Here is a 17,894-nt window from a genome sequence, read left to right as displayed (position 1 = left end):
AACCACAATCTTTCCCTAACCAAACCTTTAGTTGTCTTACCGTAAACATAGTGTATTTCCAATAACCACAATCTTTTACTAACTTGACCACACTGTAGTTGCCATGCACTGAAACTCTCTTCGGTACTTTAACTGCATAATAACCCAACTATCAGGCACTCTTTTTCTCTTTTTATTGCTGCAGGTTATGAATTGCTTATTGTTTTAGTTATTATGTGTGTGTTGTATATTGTATTGGGCATACTGACCATATTTTAAAGTGTTGTGTTTCTTTTCTTTTAAGGAGATGTGCAAGACCACATGAACTTCCCCTTGTGGGATAATAAAGTTTACTTTGACTTTTGACTTTGAGATATTGTAGAAAGGGAATATTTAAAAAAAATGTTGGCATTGAAAGTAACCTGGTGCTACTGTATATAGACGCACCCAATATCAATGATGGGTGTGTGTGTGGGTGTGTGGGAGAGGGGAAGAGGCGTTTATATGCATTGTCCATCCGTATATCTGTCATCTGATATCTTTACATAAAGTCCTGCCTCTCTTTTCTCCATTGTATTGCATCAAACCATCTGTGTGTCTGTTCCTGCAACTCTGACACATTTCCTAAGCACTGTGTGTGTGTGTGTGTGTGTGTGTGTGTGTGACCCCCTTCTTGTTTTTTGTGAAGTAATAAGGAAACTCATAGTCATGGCTTTTGTAAAGAGAGTATTGTCAACTACTATGTCCACACTCCTAATGGGCCAATCCACATTGAGAAGAATGGCAGGAAATAGAAAGTGGTTGTGTAAGTTGGTCAAGGCCTGCTGCCTTACTTAAAGTGCTCATATAATGCTTTTTGGCTTTTTCCCTTTCCTTTATTGTGTTATATATATTTTTGTGCAGTGAAAAAGCCCAAAGTCCACCCCAAAGAGACTTACCATCTCCAACAGAAAACACTGTTCACAAACTGCTCCAAACAGCTCTATTGTAGTCCAGCCTTTACTTCAGAGACAGACGTGGTCACTTTGGAACACATGTTATAATGCTCACCTAGCTGCTAGCGTGGCACGCCCTCATACTCTGCTTCTGACTGGCTAGTAGTCCTAGGTACTGTCAGGGCACACCCTCATACTCTGCTTCTGACTGGCTAGTAGTCCTAGGTACTGTCAGGGCACACCCTCATACTCTGCTTCTGACTGGCTAGTAGTCCTTACATAGGTACTGTCAGGGCACGCCCTCATACTCTGCTTCTGACTGGCTAGTAGTCCTTACCTAGGTACTGTCAGGGCATGCCCTCATACTCTGCGTCTGACTGGCTAGTAGTCCTTATAGGTACTGTCAGGGCACGCCCTCATACTCTGCTTCTGACTGGCTAGTAGTCCTAGGTACTGTCAGGGCACACCCTCATACTCTGCTTCTGACTGGCTAGTAGTCCTTACATAGGTACTGTCAGGGCACGCCCTCATACTCTGCTTCTGACTGGCTAGTAGTCCTTACCTAGGTACTGTCAGGGCACGCCCTCATACTCTGCTTCTGACTGGCTAGTAGTCCTTACCTAGGTACTGTCAGGGCACGCCCTCATACTCTGCTTCTGACTGGCTAGTAGTCCTTACATAGGTACTGTCAGGACACGCCCTCATACTCTGCTTCTGACTGGCAAGTAGTCCTTACCTAGGTACTGAGCATGTGCGACTCCCAACAAAGATGGAACAGAAGTGAGAGGTCTCACTCTGTAGCTAAAACAGAGAGCTCAACACACAGGGTGAAGCAATGTACAGTACAACACAAATATGGTGTTTTTTGATAATTAAACCATGTAAACCTATTCTGATACAACCTCAAAATACAATTATGAATGTGAAAATGAGCATAATATGAGCACTTTAAAATATAGTTGCAGAAAATGTGGTAACCTTTCTTTGGTTCCATTTATTATTATTATATCCACACCCCTCAAGCATTTTGACATAGTTATTCATTACACCCTGCAACAACTCAATAGTTGGAGAATATGAGTAAACCCAAGTCTATGGCTTTATTATAATAAAACACACACACACACACACACACACACACACACACACACACACACCATTAGAGCATTTGTTTAGAACTTAGTAACTAATAACATGTACTTTACTATTGTACTTAAACACAGGTCTGATGTAACTACATACTTAACTTCTGTATTTTTACTTTACTTCCACTTTGCTACATTTTAGAGGGAAATATTGCAGCTTTAACTCCATGACACTGTGCACAGTTGCACACTGGTTAGCACTGTTCAAGAAGGTCCTGGGTTTGATTCCAGAACTGGCCGGATGGGGAAAGATCTTTCACACGTTTGTTATTTTCCTGTTAAAGTTTTTTTGGGGAGTATTTTCCTTAACTTAACTGTAAAGCCAAATATTATCTTGTATATAACAATATATTAATAATTCCAGAATGTTAAATCCACAACTGAACAGTTATTTATTTATATTTAACCCCGACAATCTTGACTCCCAGAATGCAGTGGGGTGTTCCTGACTATCTTCTTCTTTGGTGTTTTCATCTGCATTGTTGCAGATGCTGCCACTTTCCTGACAGTGTTACTTCGCTGCTACATATACTTAACGAGTACCAAACGAGCCAAAATAATGGTATAATGGTACATTTGGATTGTTTTGTAAGGCGTGCATCCAGGGCGCATTGAGCATGGATGAATAGTTTTTATTGGGTTTTAATGGTGTTTTTTTCAGGGTTTACAGTAGATAAGACAAATGAAGACACAGGGAGCAGCTGAAGTTAGTTTTGTTGGCTTCAAAGTCCGGCGAATCACAAGATCTCTTTTTCCTGTTGCTCCCTCTTTTTCTGCTGACCATAGCAGGTGCCCTGGAATTCATCACACACACACACACACACACACACACACACACACACACACACACACACACACACACACACACACACAGTTTCCTTCTTTTTCACATATGCAGAACTGTAGTCCTCATACTTAGAATCTGAAGAGAGAAATGGCTAGTGACAGGGTCCATGCTGCATTACCTGACCCTCCCAGTCAAATTGAAGAAGAGAACAAAGAAGAAGAGAAGGTTTTTGGGAACATCTTTGCTGAGTTAGAATCTGTGGACCTGCCTCTAGGAACCACCTTAAGGTAAACTTGTGCTATATTCAGGACAGATTTGTTCTTGAATTTCATTTGCTGGCTACCACTGATGATGGACTCATTATCCTGACTTACAAATTGAGTGATTTAAAATGCTGATTGATCTTAAAATGCCAAACAAATGAGGACGTTTTCTTTATATTTGCTTAAAATGCCAAAGGTGTAATTGAACTTTAAGTGCAATGTGCTCCTTAAACATTTATAAGTAGCAGTGAGTGCTTAATTACTTGTCAGGATTCAACCAACTTACTGGTTGAGATTGCTAGAGCCATAGTGCAGCCGGATATAGAAAAAAATAACCTTAATATAATTATTTAACATTCAGTATCAAATCTCTATCAATAAAACAAAATGTGATTTTAAGCAATGTATACAGCCTTTCGAATTATTTAGCTGGACATCATTTTCTTACCATTTAATTACAATATGTTATTTGCTAGATGATAGTTAAATAAAACAGCCAACAATCAATATGGTTTTCCATGCTGGCCACAGTATTTAATGGTTAGCCTACTGGTTTAATTGGGGATGTGCAATTTTGTTCACGTGACAAAACTTTAATGTAGTATAATAAATGTACGGGATATGTAATACAAAATAATAATTTATTTATGGGCGCCTTTCTTGATACTCAATGACACCTTACATGAACAAATAGTAAAAGATAACAACATATGTGGAAACAAAGCTACTGTCATTACAGCTGTAGTGCGTCCCCCACAGGCCAGACCTCATACGGACCTGTACTCTGAGTTTGGCTGTAACGTAGCTCCGCTGTAGCTGCAGTGGTAGCCAGAATACACACATAACAATCATGGCGGAGAATGAAACCCTGGAGTGTATAACGGAGCACGAGCGGATTTTACAGGAAATTGAGAGCACCGACACGGCTTGTGTTGGTCCCACTCTTCGGTAAGAATATGAGGCTTTTTAAAAAGCCCTTACCAATCACAATGTACGTGTGTGTTGTTGCATCTTCTAGCTACGTTATCAGACCTTTTGTTCATGTGCTAGCTTAGCTTCCCTAGCTACCGGCAGGCTAACATTAGCTATTTAGCCAACAGGCTAGCTATATGGTGTTGAAATAAAGTGTGAGCCTAGCTGGCTTGTTAGCTAACAGGCCAACATCGACCACTGTTTTAGTCAGTTGAATGCAGCTACATTGAAACCGCGTTTGGTGTGATTTTCGTGGTTCCGTGTTGATGGACGGCTGGTGACCTGTCAAAATGTAAACATCAGTTGTGGGTGTGGCTGTGGGCTCCACATCTTGTTGTCATTATGCAGCTGATGTTAGCTAACGGTGCTAACCATTTCGGCTAGTTGTTTAGCAGAAATTAGAAAATTAACGCTATTGACATTCCAATATACCATGGTTGGATGAGTCATCTTGGGAACCTGGTGTTGTGTTGTGGTTGATAAAGAGCTTGGTGGCGGTGAAATAGGATGTGGGATTGCTCAAGCTAACGTTCTCTAGCACACTGCATTGGTTAACATGTTAGGTAGCTACCAAGCTAGCTTCCAAGGCCGTAATTAATGACATTAGTTTGACAAGCTAACAGTTCGTGTTCATTAACTGACTGCAGCCCCAGCTAAATGTGTGTGTGTCTCTCTCTCTCTCTCTCTCTCTCTCTCTCTCACTCACTCACTCACTCACTCACACACACACACACACACACACACACACACACACACACACACACACACACACACACACACACACACACACACACACACACACACACTTGTCCGTATAGACATGCCTGTAGGCCATGGTTGACTTTCAGCATACCTGAGGAAACGAGTGAAAATATGCCCTAAGGTTACATTACATCAACAGCTCAGCTTGTTTCAGTTATCTTGGTATGATTTTATTAACACTGTCATTCTTTTAACAGCTGACCTAGACGGTCTATATTAGTTGTTGAAAAATGACCATACCATTTGCATGGGCATGTCTTGGATTGTTCATTTAAAATTGAGTACAGAAAGACACTTTTCTTTGTTTTAGTGAGTAGTTCCTTCCAGCTTTTGTCTGTTTGTTTTAAGCCTTTTTTTCTAGTTTGAGTTTAAGCTATTTCTGCTAGGTGTTTTACCTTCCTGAAGTGAAAATTCTGGTGTTATCCGAATTCTATATACCTGTATTATTACACTATGGAATGGACTCATTGGAAATACTGGATGTTGTCTGTTGACACTAAGTTGATGTTCTAAAATCATGCCGCTTTAATGATTGATGAGTTTCTCTCTCACCCTATCCGTGAATAGATTATGTCTGCTTAATTTATTTGAACAGGTTGAGGGAAATGGAACTTTATACCTCTACAGTCAAGAATGGAGGCATTATGTGTACTTGTATTTATTTGTATGCAGCATTATTATTTGAGTGGACTTCTTGGCAGTTGCAGGGATCAAACTTGGGCAAAACAGGATATCTCTTTGAACTAGAGGATGGATACCCGACCCAAGCCTGATGGGACCCGACGGTACCCGATGGGCTGGGCCGGGTTCGGACAGATATTTAGAAATGATGTTCGGGTTAATTTTACTTCGCTGGGGACACTCATGTTGATTTGAATTTCATTAAGTTAAGGCAAGGCAATTTTATTTATATGATTGATTGATTGATTTTATTTGACCACTTCAATATAAAAATATGAAACAGTACATGTGTCATACATTAAAAATACATAAATAGTCATTATTTTGATATATTTATATATAAAAAGTGCTTTACATAAAACATCAAACATTAAAAAGCAAAAAGCTAAAAATACAAATTAAAAAAAAGAATAAATATTTTTTAAAACAGATGAAATACGAGAATTAAATTCACAGTGCAGTATAAGCAATTAAAAAAAGGCAACATCAAAAAGAAAGGTCTTCAGTCTTGATTTAAATGAACTGAGAGTTGCGGCGGACCTGCAGTTTTTCCTGTCATGATAACAAATTTTGCTGGACGATAAATTGTCCCAGAAATTATTGCGATAAACGATAATATTGTCGTTCCGAGACCATTTTCATCTAATATAATGATGATGGCATAATAATGCAGGTACACCTTTTCAAAGATCAATACACTTTTATTTCTAAAGAATATTTAACACTGGAACTGGAAGACATTTTAAATATCCACAATATGTCTTTGATCTCCTTTAGTATGTCGACTGACGAGAAAACAGAACGCTGAGTAACACGGCGGATGTCGCCCATATACTTTTATCTTTTTTTTTGACGGTGCCTTAACTGCAAAGTGCTGCGAGAAACCCTGCTCCAACTCTCAACTAGCGTTTCTCTGTCTCTGTCTCTCCGCCAGGAGTCCCGCCTCCCAACACAAAGACCATGCGACTGACAAGAGGGTTCACTCCTCGTTACGCTAAGAACCGAGAGTGGTCCTCCAGCCTCTTTGGTAGAGAGAGAGAGCGAGACAAGGACAACAAACAAGCATGCAAATGGAAATTATCGCGGGCGGAAAAATTATTGAGCTAATTTTTTTTTATCGTGCGATTAATTGATTTATTGACTCTCTCAACAGGCCTAGGTCCTACTTCCTAATGGTGTATGATATCTGCTTGAGTGTCAATTTCTATTCTTTCCTCAATGCAGGTGACTGTTTGCTTGTACCAGCTATAGTGCGGGCTGTTTTAGTGAGGGTGGCACGGTAGTTCTGTATACTGCAGCTACTCCATTCTGAGTGTGTGGACTAATCCAGGGCTGGATGGTATGACTGAGTGACTTTTCTTTACATGATTATGCTTAATGTTTAATCTTCTATATCCCTACAGTTTAGGCCTGTGCCATCATGAACCTAATTAATGTTGCTGACAACAAGTTCAACTTACTCTGGCTTTTATAAACTTTGAACCATGTATCTTTGAATACCTGAGGTTATAGTGTTATATGTTGATATCAAGATAATGTTATAAGTATTGCAGTGTTTTTTTCACTGTGTTCAGTTTTTTCAATGTGCGATCTGTCGCTCAGGATGTAGATCAATCGTCCACTATTCAGAGTTGTCAGTTCAATCCCTGCCTCCTCCTGTCCATGTGCCAAAGTGTTCTTAAGCAAACACTAAATTGCTCCTGAAGGCCAAAACCTTGCACCGTAGTTTCCTGCCGCGTGTTTGTAACGGGGGATGCAATCCTTCCGGACCTGATGGGGGCAGTAACATTACAAGTGTTCTAATATGTCCTGAATCCTGAAGACGAATGGCGACTGGCACAAAAAAACAGAGAATAGCGCCTCATTTCCATGCGCGGAGCGAACTGACGGCTTGACCGCATTCAGCCTCTGGGCTTACTGTACATCTACCTCCCATCACCTAAACATAAAGAAAGTCTTTTTCAATCTGCCGTTGTCTGTCACAGCCTAAGTCTAAATTGAAAACGTTTAATTTCTGGGATTGCTCCAGTGCCGCCGGAAATTACGCCAGATGTCCCTTATTTTCGGCTGGATGTCCGTTACCTTCGTCTTTCTTTCTTATTTTCGGTACAGTAAGGGAAAGAAATGCAAACATTAAACTGCAGGTTGTTTATTACTATAAACTTTTTTTTAACACTTTTTAATAAAATATAATAAATAAAATATATATAAAATAAAAAACGAATAAGAAAACTACTGCTGCAAAGTTCTCCACTAAATAAAATACTCTCAGTCTCAAACCAATATCACATAATAAAATATAATGAAAAATATAAATAATAACTATGGATTACAGTCCAGCATTATCAATCCCAGCTTGTCAACAACCGAGTATGGTCGTAGATCAGCTGCTATAAAAACACCAATTGCTTTCGTTATTGCGTTGGCCCGATCGGAATTACCAGCAAAGGTCTGTTTAAATGCCAACGGGAGCTGCGTTTCAATTACGGTCGTTTTTTTTCCTTGTAGTAGTGATGTTCACACTCGCGTGATGCCTTTTCAAGTGCGTTAGCAAAGTCGGCACACTGCTTTCGTCTTATCGACTAGTCTTTGTCCGTTGACGTATTTCACTGGGAAACCGAAGCATTCCCAAACAGGAGACCTTAATGATATGGTGGCTCTTCAAGCTCCGGCTTGTCCGTACTGTCTATGGCCTTGTCTGCATTGGCCATGACGCTAGCTAGCGAGAGGCTGGGCTAAAGCGTGCCGTGTATGTTGTTGTACAGCACGCGGTGTGTGATTTTTATTTTTTTCCCCAAACCACTTCAGCGGAAATCCCGCCCTGCAGTCGATTTCATTGGTTTAGGTTACAGTGACGGCGGGTAGGTTTAGAGATCAGTGTTTGGTATCTGTACAGTGATTGACATATTGACATGACCAATGAAAACTTTAGAATCAGCTGCAGGGCGCTGCAACGCTGAACGCGGAGACTTCCGCCACTTAATATGTTCGTGTGGAAACACGAAAATTTACCTATGTTCCGCACACAAAAGACTGCGTTCGGCCATTCAGTGCACACGTGCACTGTACCGAAAGCCCTGTACCGAAACGGTCCGGTACGAATACGCGTACCGTTACACCCCTAGAATGTACACATGTTCCACCAAAACAAGTTCCTTCCTGAGACTATTTTGAAGAGCCATGCTCGCTGGAAACCCACCTATGACAACACTGTAGACCGGTTTAGGATTGCCAACTAGTAGTTTCTGTTAGAAAACACACTGAAAAGTCCCCTGAATCAACACCCAAATTTAGTGACAAAGTAAAAATGTGCAGGGTGGTTGTTTCATTGTCCAATTGTGTGTATATCAATTAGGGCTGAAACGATTCCTCGAGTAACTCGAATAATTTGATTACTAAAAATCCTCGATGCAAAATGAATTGCTTCGTTTAATCAACTATACCAACGTTGTACGTACGGTGTTTCCGCATGGAGGATTATTACTGTTGCACACCAGGCTGACGCTGCTGTCGACACATGCCATGATGATGATTACAAAATGAAGAAAGAGCGTAAGGAGCTAAGAGAAGAGACAGGCTGGAGAAAACGACAGAAAGTGTCCAAAGTTTGGAATCAGTTCAAACGTAATTAAAACGAAAACTCTGTACAGTGTGTCTACTGCAAAATGGAACTAGTTTACCACAACGATGGCACGACGTCAATGCTTCAGCATCTCAACAGAAAACATACAGTCTGACTTAATCATCCATTCCACAAAGAGGAGCCGACAAAAGTAAATCGTATCGTATGGACGATGAAACTACACCAAACACAACAACTACCAAAATCAAAGACAAGAAAATACGTAGTGGTGACCACAATCTGATCTAAAGAGCCGGAAAAACAGCTGACTGTTGCGCACCATTTTCTCTCCCTCTCTCTCTTCACGGAGAAACAGCTGATCAACGATCTACTAGCAGAAGTGTGACAGAGCTGTGTAGCACTGTAATCAAATATATAAATGAAAATAGGTTGAGTATAACTAATACTTACATATAGGCCTATATACAGATCAGTCTCAGGTTGAAACTTAAGGTAATGTTTATGTATTATTGCATGTTTAATGTATGCCTTAGTTTGAGGTTGTTATTGCATTTCAGAATTTTTTTCTTTAAAAACAATGTAATATGGCACTTCAATGCACTTAATATGTTTATTTGTTGTAAATTGTGCTAATGTAGGCAATAAAAATGTTGCTTTTTCGGAAAATTAAACCTTACTATTGTATATTATTGCTCTTCAATAAAACAAAAGTATTTCTTATCCGATTAATCGATGGAATAATCGGTAGAATACTCGATTACTAAAATAATTGATAGCTGCAGCACTAATATCAACTGAAAGACACATTGGAAGGTAGAATGATAAAGCATAGAAAGAAGGTAGCTTCCTGCCCTGGCAGGAAGAGGGAAAACCGTGGCCTAGACTATTTGTTTATGTATTGTATTAATAACAGGAAAAAGGAACATTATATGGCAGCATTGAGGCTGAGGATTATTGGGCTGCATGAGTGTGCATGTGTCTAGTTTGCATGTGCTGTGCAAAATATTGTGCTTCATTACATCAGGCCTAGTTCCTAACTTCAGTTCCTTGACTTCTATGGTTATCAGTAGGGCTAGAGCTGCTCGATTATGTTATGTTATCAAGTGTTTTTTATGTTTTTGTGATTGTAAGGAGCTGGCATTCAATGTCATATTTTATGATGTCGTTAAAAAATGGACATTTCTTGTCTCAGATATACTACCGTCCACTTGTAATCTGGCAATTGAGGTGACTTCAAACCCTTCTGCAAATTATGTGAAAGTAATGATGAACATTTGGTTAGGTGAAGCAGCATCTGATTTGTTTAACCAAATGTCTGTTGGCCACTGCATAGCTCCACAGAGGTAATGTCTAATGCGCAGGGTTTGAAGTAGTGCTGGGCGGTGTGATCAAACATTTGTATCACGCTATTTTTTAAGATTCTGCGATTTCACGGCAAATCATATTTTCTTTCTTTTGCGTGAGTGGGCCTTTATATAGGTTTATGTCAGGAGTACATGGCCTATAAAAACATTTCAATGTCATCATGTTTACTAAAAGTTTTGATTACTACAACAGCTACAGAATGTAAACTATTTTTACCGTGCAAACTGCAAGGTAGTAATTAAATAAAATAAATACACATACCAACAACTTTAGCATTGCTTCCCTTTCAAAGCAAAATATTGTAAGATAGTTGTATAAACACTACCTTGACCACAGGTATGTTGTTGTAGAAAAGTGGGCGACTGAACGCAGCTCCGCTGTCAGCTTGCTTTGGTGTTGTTGGTATGATGTTTGGATACCTTTAGTAGTTTGGTGGAAGTATTTGGTCCCGGCAAGACATATCTTAAATCCAGTGTTTGAATCATTGCGCTGGACCCGTCTTTCTTGACTGTCTGTAGCGGGACCGTAGGTGGATGGTTATTGCTTTCATAATGTTGCTCCGCTGCATGATTGAGGTGATCGGTCTTAAAGCTATAGTGCGTAGTTTCTGTCTCCCCAATGAGGAATTCTAAGTAATGACAACAAAACTGTCGGTGAGTCAACATGATACAAGCCTTCCGTGATCGCGCCCCCCCCTCCACGCAGTTGCTAGTAGCCAAGGAGGCCACGGAGGATTAAAAAAACATGATGGACTCTTCAGATAAGGTCATTATCTTCACTCGAGTTTCTGCGCGCGAAAGTCTCCAGACGCCACAGTCTCCGGACGCCACAGTCTCCGGACGCCACAGTCTTCTGAACATAGTCACACTGAGAAATCCAGAGAGAGTTGTGTGGAGCTGATAGTCTGAATTAGCTTTGTAGCAACTCATTTGGCAATGGCTTGAATGTAACGGATGTTCATTATAAAAGTTACGCACTAAAGCTTTAACGTTAGCGCAACCGAGTAACGTTTAAACGACAACAGTGGCTAAATTATGTCGGATTGGGGGAAAAAAAAACGCTATGCCATGTTTGTATTTCTTTAAACCAATCACAACCGTCCTGGTCGGCGCTAAACCTGGATTGCAGAGATAGCAAGAGGGGAAGGACGGATGTCAGGCTTTTTTTAAGATTATTTTTTTGGGGCTTTTTTTCCATAGACAGGAAAGGTGGAAGAGAGATGGGGTATGACACGCAGCAAAGGGCCACACATTGGATTCGAACCCGGGCCGCTGCAAATGCCTCAGCCTACATGGGGCGCACGCTCTTACTGGGTGAGCTAGAGGTCGACCCGGATGTCAGGCTTTTTCCCAGCAATGTATGAGCCAGACCCCTATAACTGATAATGATTGGATCAGCAGTTGACTGTGGGCAGAGCGGTTGAAGATGTTGCATTTGTTTTTACACCTTTATTTTTACAGGCAAGTCATTAAGAACAGTTTTTTTATTTACAATGCCGCCTGACAGTTGACAAAGCCACTTAGGGGAAGGCAAGGAGGGCTAGGAAATAAAATACATTAGACATACAGTTTAAATGCAAATTTCAAATGCTAATTTATGCATTTGCTTGTTGAGGATATATTCATTTTATTTATATACTGTATACTGTATATTATTTTTTGTAGCAAAACAGACAAAAAATATACCCAGTACAATTTGAAATGGGGAAAGTATCACTTGTACACTTTGGACATTTAATGGCGTTCCGGCTCATAAACATAGCATTTAACTAGAAAACATGACTGATGGATACATTTTGATAGAATACTGTACCTATATATAGGCAAGATTGTAAACTCAAGGGTTTGTGCATCACTGTCTCTTTTTCCTTTTTTTTTTTTAAATTGACTTTTTTTTATAATTTTCTATAATGTATTTATAGTTTAGTTTTTGTCTATGGTCGTGCTATGTCTTCTTTTCATTCTATTTTGTTGTATGTATACTGCTTATTTTTTCTGATGGATATCTGTGTGTGTTTACATTTTCTGAAAAACCAATAAACTGTTAATCATAAAAAAAAGCTTATTGTTTATGTGAAACTGTGAAAGTGTAAGAGTGGAAACGTGCTTTTTGGGAAACTACGATGTACCCTCTGGGACGGCTTAGTGGATTTTTGCCAAAGTAGCGGAGGTGCTCCGCGGCAGATGTGTGGAGCTCTCTCGTGCTATTGGACTGGGCTTAGTTAGCGCCCTTCTGAAGAGCCAACCTTAAGTGCTGTGTTTTTACAAACGGTTAGATACTCACTTCATATTTTGTCTGTTATGCCTTTACCGAATTCTGTGTTGGTGGTTGTAGGGCTGGGTACCTAATTCTATACTTATAGAGCGAATTTCCTGAAGTATTGAGTACCGTTGTTGTGTAAAGCATATGTAAATAAGCAGCCCAGGTGCTACATGCACCTGGACTTTACTGTAGTAGATTTCCATAAACGTTTAGCATTGATCAGCAATCAACAACTGTTTTTCTTTGAGTGGATCAACTGCCCAAATCTGCACAGCTAAAGCTTTTACGAGACACCCACCTACACATAGATTGTTGGCAGACAGAAAGAGATAAATGTAGACTGACAGAAATCTCTGGAGTGGATCAAGCTTCATTTATTTGTTATCTTGCCATCTTGTTCCAGCCTGTCTGTTTTTGTTAAGTGGTTTATTACTTGACAAAAGTTGAATTAAAACGGTCATTGCGAAAAATGTTTTGTGATAACAGCTGGAATTGAATGAAAATTACCAGGAATAAACTATGAAAATTAGTTTCTTGCAACCTTGCACTTTTTGGTATAAAATGCATCATTGCAACAGCGATGATTTGAACTTTAGTCACTTTAGTGACTTGGATGTTTGAGGCTCACTGTGCAGAATGATGTACGATGTGTTTGTTTTCACATTTATCTGCTGAAATCTCAGTTTAACACTATGAGCAGGCCTGCAACTAACAATTGTTTTCATTTTCAATTTACGTACAGATTATTCTGTCGATCAGTCGATTAATCAATTTAGTCTACAAAATGTCTAAAAATAGTTAAAATGCCCCTCACAATTAGCAAAACCCCAATGTGAGAATTTAAATGGACTGAACAGCAACAATGGGTAAATGCAAGTTTTTGCGAGGGCTGGATATTTGAACTCAGATGTCAAATATGGTCTGAAAAAATATATAGAGAATTCTGGAAATTTAAGCCTGGAAAGTATGGAATTTTAAAATGTTTAATGTGCAGGAACCCTGCACTGAGAATGGACTTTGAATTCAATTCAATTTTATTTATAATATCAAATCATAACAAGAGTTATCTCAAGACACTTTACAGATAGAGAAGGTCTAGACCACACTCTATAATTTACAAAGACCCAACAATTCCAGTAATTCCCCCAAGAGCAAGCATTTATAGGGCCCTATGACTTCCGTGATGCGGAAAACACGGATGGAATCAAGGAATCTACACATGAAAATGGAATTCTCTTATACACGCGGAATCGCACAGAATTTGCATATATTTTGTTGACATATTAAATACACAATTTTTTTTCAGTTTAAAACAACAAGCGTAGAAAGGTCTCTAACTAAACCGTGGCCAAATGGCATTGTTAAACATGTTGCCTAGTAACCACACGTCCTCACATTCACGTTGAGTTTGTTGCGTGGAGAAAAAAATGTCGAAGCGAGTGGCTCCTGATAAGCCAACAGTGGTGAAAAAATTAAGAAACTCTCAGTTGACTGCTAAATACCGGGCTGAACAATACCCCAACGACTACTATGAGTCTGGACTACAGCTGTTATGTAAGTTTTGTCAACATACTGTTGACTGGACCCACAAAGACACACGGGACGACCATTTGAAATCAAAAGTTCATCTCAAGAAGAAAGCTAATCCACAGCGGGCAAATCCCTCCAGGTTACCATGGAGGCAACGTCAATAGATGCAAGGGGAGAGTTTGTGGAAGATTTTGAAGCTGACATACCGCTAGAGAAAATGAAGAGGATACGTCCGTTTCTTGTTAAACATTGCAAGCAGGGAGGCGCGCTCCCAGAAAACGCCAGCAGCCTCAGGCAGACCCACCTGCTGCCGGTCTTTGACCGGCACACGCAGGAAGTGCTGCAAGAGATCCGTGGAAAGAAAATCTTCGTTGTTGTCGACGAAACCTCTGACAACCGAGATCGCTGTGTCCTCAACATTGTTATAGGTGAGCATCTAATTAGCTTTTATTTAGGTAATTTTGAATGTGCTTTGCTGAATATATTAACAAATAAAAAAGCTGAATTGTGAGTTTGTGTCACTGAGTTTTTAAAGGCCAATACTGCTTAGAAGTGAAAAGAAAAGCAAATCCGAAAAATCCGAAAGGGCTAAAAATAAATCCGAAAAAACGGAATTTGAAAAAAAAAAAATGGAATTTGAAAGAAATAAAATAAAACAGATTTCATAGGGCCCTACATTTAGTGTGACAGTGGCGAGGAAGAACTCCCTTTTAGGGAGAAACCTGGGACAGACCCAGGCTCTTGGTGGGCGGTGTGTGACGGTGCCGGTTGGGGGTGTGATGTGACTAGAAATAGTAGTTGTAGTAGTTCATGGAGGAGCAGGGCACTGCAGGGTGTAGTAGGACGTAGCAGGGCTGCTTTGAAGTAGGAGACATCTTGTGTCCAGCAGTTTATGTTCAGTATATTCATAGATTCTGGATTTTTGAATATGGGAAAAGGATTAGATGTAGCCTCATAAGATTTGAATTGAACTTGTTTTGTGGTCAAACCGTATTAGACACAAATTATTATTGAGACCATGTTGATATTTTTTTGCTTACTTGAAACATGTCTGGAGGGGATCTTTACATTTTGCATAAAATATAATCACTAAAAAGAAATGAACAGTGTTTCCTCTAGGATTTGTGGGGGGAAAGGGTTTTTTGTACCTGGGTAGTGCGTGCATGCCACCGGATGCTGGCGGTTGGAGTAATTATAAAAAATATTACATAAAATGACACTTGACTACAAAATAAACTTTAGAAGTTATTTATTGACAGCTCTGTCATAGGGGAACTAGCTCAGAGGTGGCCCGTTGATGCTGAGTAGCATGCAGGATGCTAGATGGTCCCCCTGTAGCCTGTTTCTCAGGTCTGTCTTCACTTACAAATAGAAACAATAACAGAAATGAGTGTGGTGTGGGAATTTCAGAGAAACCAAACAATCTCTGATTTCAGATATTACTTATTAAATCTGTTACCCTATTCATTGTTGAGAAGTCCCTCTCACAGATGGGCACTGTGAGGGCAATGGCCACCAGCTGGCTCAGGCAAGGGTAGAGCTGTCCCCATTCATAATACTGGGATGCCAGTTTCCCCATAATAGTAAGCTGGTCCATGTTCTGGAACACATTAAACACAGATAGTGGGACAACATTTATCTGGGGTCCTCAATCATCTTTCCTTAGAACTCCCCTATTAATCATGACTTCCACATTTTACCTGGAATGCTCCAGTCAGCACATGCTGCTTGTAAGATTCCCATTCTTGTAGGACAATACTTTCAGGCTGCTGAAGGAATTTTCTGGACAAGATCTTGAGAAATCCAATGTTGTCAGCATCGTCCTGATTAGCCGCTTGGGGTCCTAGCTAGATACCGATACCGATAGCTAGGTTGGGCCGTATTTGCCGATAACCGATTAATGGACCGATAGTATTTAGAATTGATACTGGATAAAAACAAACATGACACTCCAAGTAAAACAGTGCTGAACTTTATTATAAAAATAAAAAAACTGTATTGAACCATGAAAACATGCTAAATGAAATAAATATATACATATAAATAAATATTGAAGTCAATAAAAGACATTCATTCAAACTGAAACAAAAAGTAATAAATAACAAATAAAAACAGTTAAACTCAACATGTAACTGTTTAACTGTATAGCAATGCTACACAAGCATGTGTGTTGTCTAAAACAGTTCTACATATTTGGAGTCATCCAGTGCAAAAATAAACAGAATGAGCATTATAATTCATATAAAGGACAAACTATTTACATTTCTGTAAATTCCCTGGAGGGATCTATCTTTCCCACTTTATACTCATTGTTCTCGCTTGGATGCGGCGTAATGTGTGACGGACCTGCCTTCCCATTGGTTGAAAACATAAACAAAGGCATCATGGGAAGATTCCCTTGTCGGTAGCACCTACTGTCTATGGGTAGCACGGAGTTAGTGGGAGAAATGACTGAAAACGTGATGAATTATGGACATCAAGTGGATAAATCTTGGATGTAACAGTTTGGATTTAATGCTCAACAACCCCGAAAAAAGGCACAAGTTCCAGGCTGGATAGAAAATCACCTGTAAAGGCTAGAAAGACACCAAAGACACCCCCGTGACGGCTAACTCGTTAGCTTTTAGCTGCAGCAATCAGTAAGTCTCTACGTTTAACTGTTATTAAATTATCTAAATATGAATCAGAGGTGCCGTTTGGGATCGTGGACGATCCTTTAGGGTTCTGATTCTGACATTTGGGTCAGACTTGCGTTTATTTTTGTCAGTGTTTTAACCGCTTGAGGTAAGTTAGCCTACTACTAATGTTTAGCGTCATCTCAGCCTCGAAAGCAAACAAACATACTGTTGTGCTGTTCTTTCTCTACTAATGCAGCATCTATTCAACAAATGAATAACTTTATAATGATATGACAAAATGTACTGTATACATACCTTTTTGCTGTTGATGCTTTAAACACGCGTCTGATGTCAGTCTTCTCCACAGCATGTGCTCTCCGTGCCGCGCGCAGTAACACGTGTCGAAAATAAACAACACGAGGCATCAGTGATAGTTTTTATTTCGCCTCTAGAGGCCGCTATTGTAATGCATGATGCCAGCAGACCCTTCTCAGCTCTCGCGTACTGTGTAATGAATGACTCAGCCGCTCCAGCAACGGACGCAACCAGGAAAAACTATTGGTATGGATTTTTGCCGATAACGATAGTTCCACCAATCAACTATCGGTGCCGATTAATCGGCAAAACCGATGAATCGGTCGACCTCTAGTCCTAGCACCTGAAAGGCTCCCACGATGTTCAGATTTTGGAACCTTCTGTAGGCTGTCCTGGAGGCCATCCAGATAAGGCCCATGCTGGGCACTTGTTGACCTCAGTGTCCTCAGCCAAGACTGCACTGAGGTTCCTTTGCAGAGCGATGACTGCCAGGTGCTGAGACAGCCAGCGTGTGTCCTTCATTTGCTGAACATTTTTCATAGTAATAATAACACAGCACAATAATGGCCACAATTGATGTTAACCATTGTGTTGTCTTCCATTCGACCACGCATCGTCCTCCCGGGTCAACTGAAAATCAACACTTTCTCTAACGTTTTTGTCTCTTTTTCGACACTTTTAGCACTTTTTTCAATGT

The 17,894-nt window shown here is 40.0% G+C and overlaps 1 protein-coding gene across 9 annotated transcripts in view; it reads left to right on the top strand.

Annotated features, from left to right (window-relative positions):
• Positions 1 to 2,947: 2,947 nt before the first annotated feature.
• The window catches only part of exoc6 (exocyst complex component 6), a 98,957-nt gene continuing 84,010 nt past the window's right edge, over positions 2,948 to 17,894 (top strand). For 3 of the 9 annotated variants that reach the window (XM_031323938.2, XM_031323937.2, XM_031323936.2), the window contains exon 1: positions 2,949 to 3,133. In XM_031323938.2, the coding sequence (XP_031179798.1) occupies positions 2,994 to 3,133 (140 nt within the window). In that variant the 5' untranslated portion in view covers positions 2,949 to 2,993. Of the gene's footprint in view, positions 3,134 to 3,846; positions 4,058 to 17,894 lie in introns of those variants that run through there. The other 6 variants (XM_031323940.2, XM_031323942.2, XM_031323939.2 and 3 more) reach the window with 3 other exon arrangements.

This window comes from Sander lucioperca, chromosome 22, assembly GCF_008315115.2.
Source record: "Sander lucioperca isolate FBNREF2018 chromosome 22, SLUC_FBN_1.2, whole genome shotgun sequence".
NCBI lineage: Eukaryota > Metazoa > Chordata > Actinopteri > Perciformes > Percidae > Sander > Sander lucioperca.
This window is presented reverse-complemented; position numbering and strand designations above follow the sequence as displayed.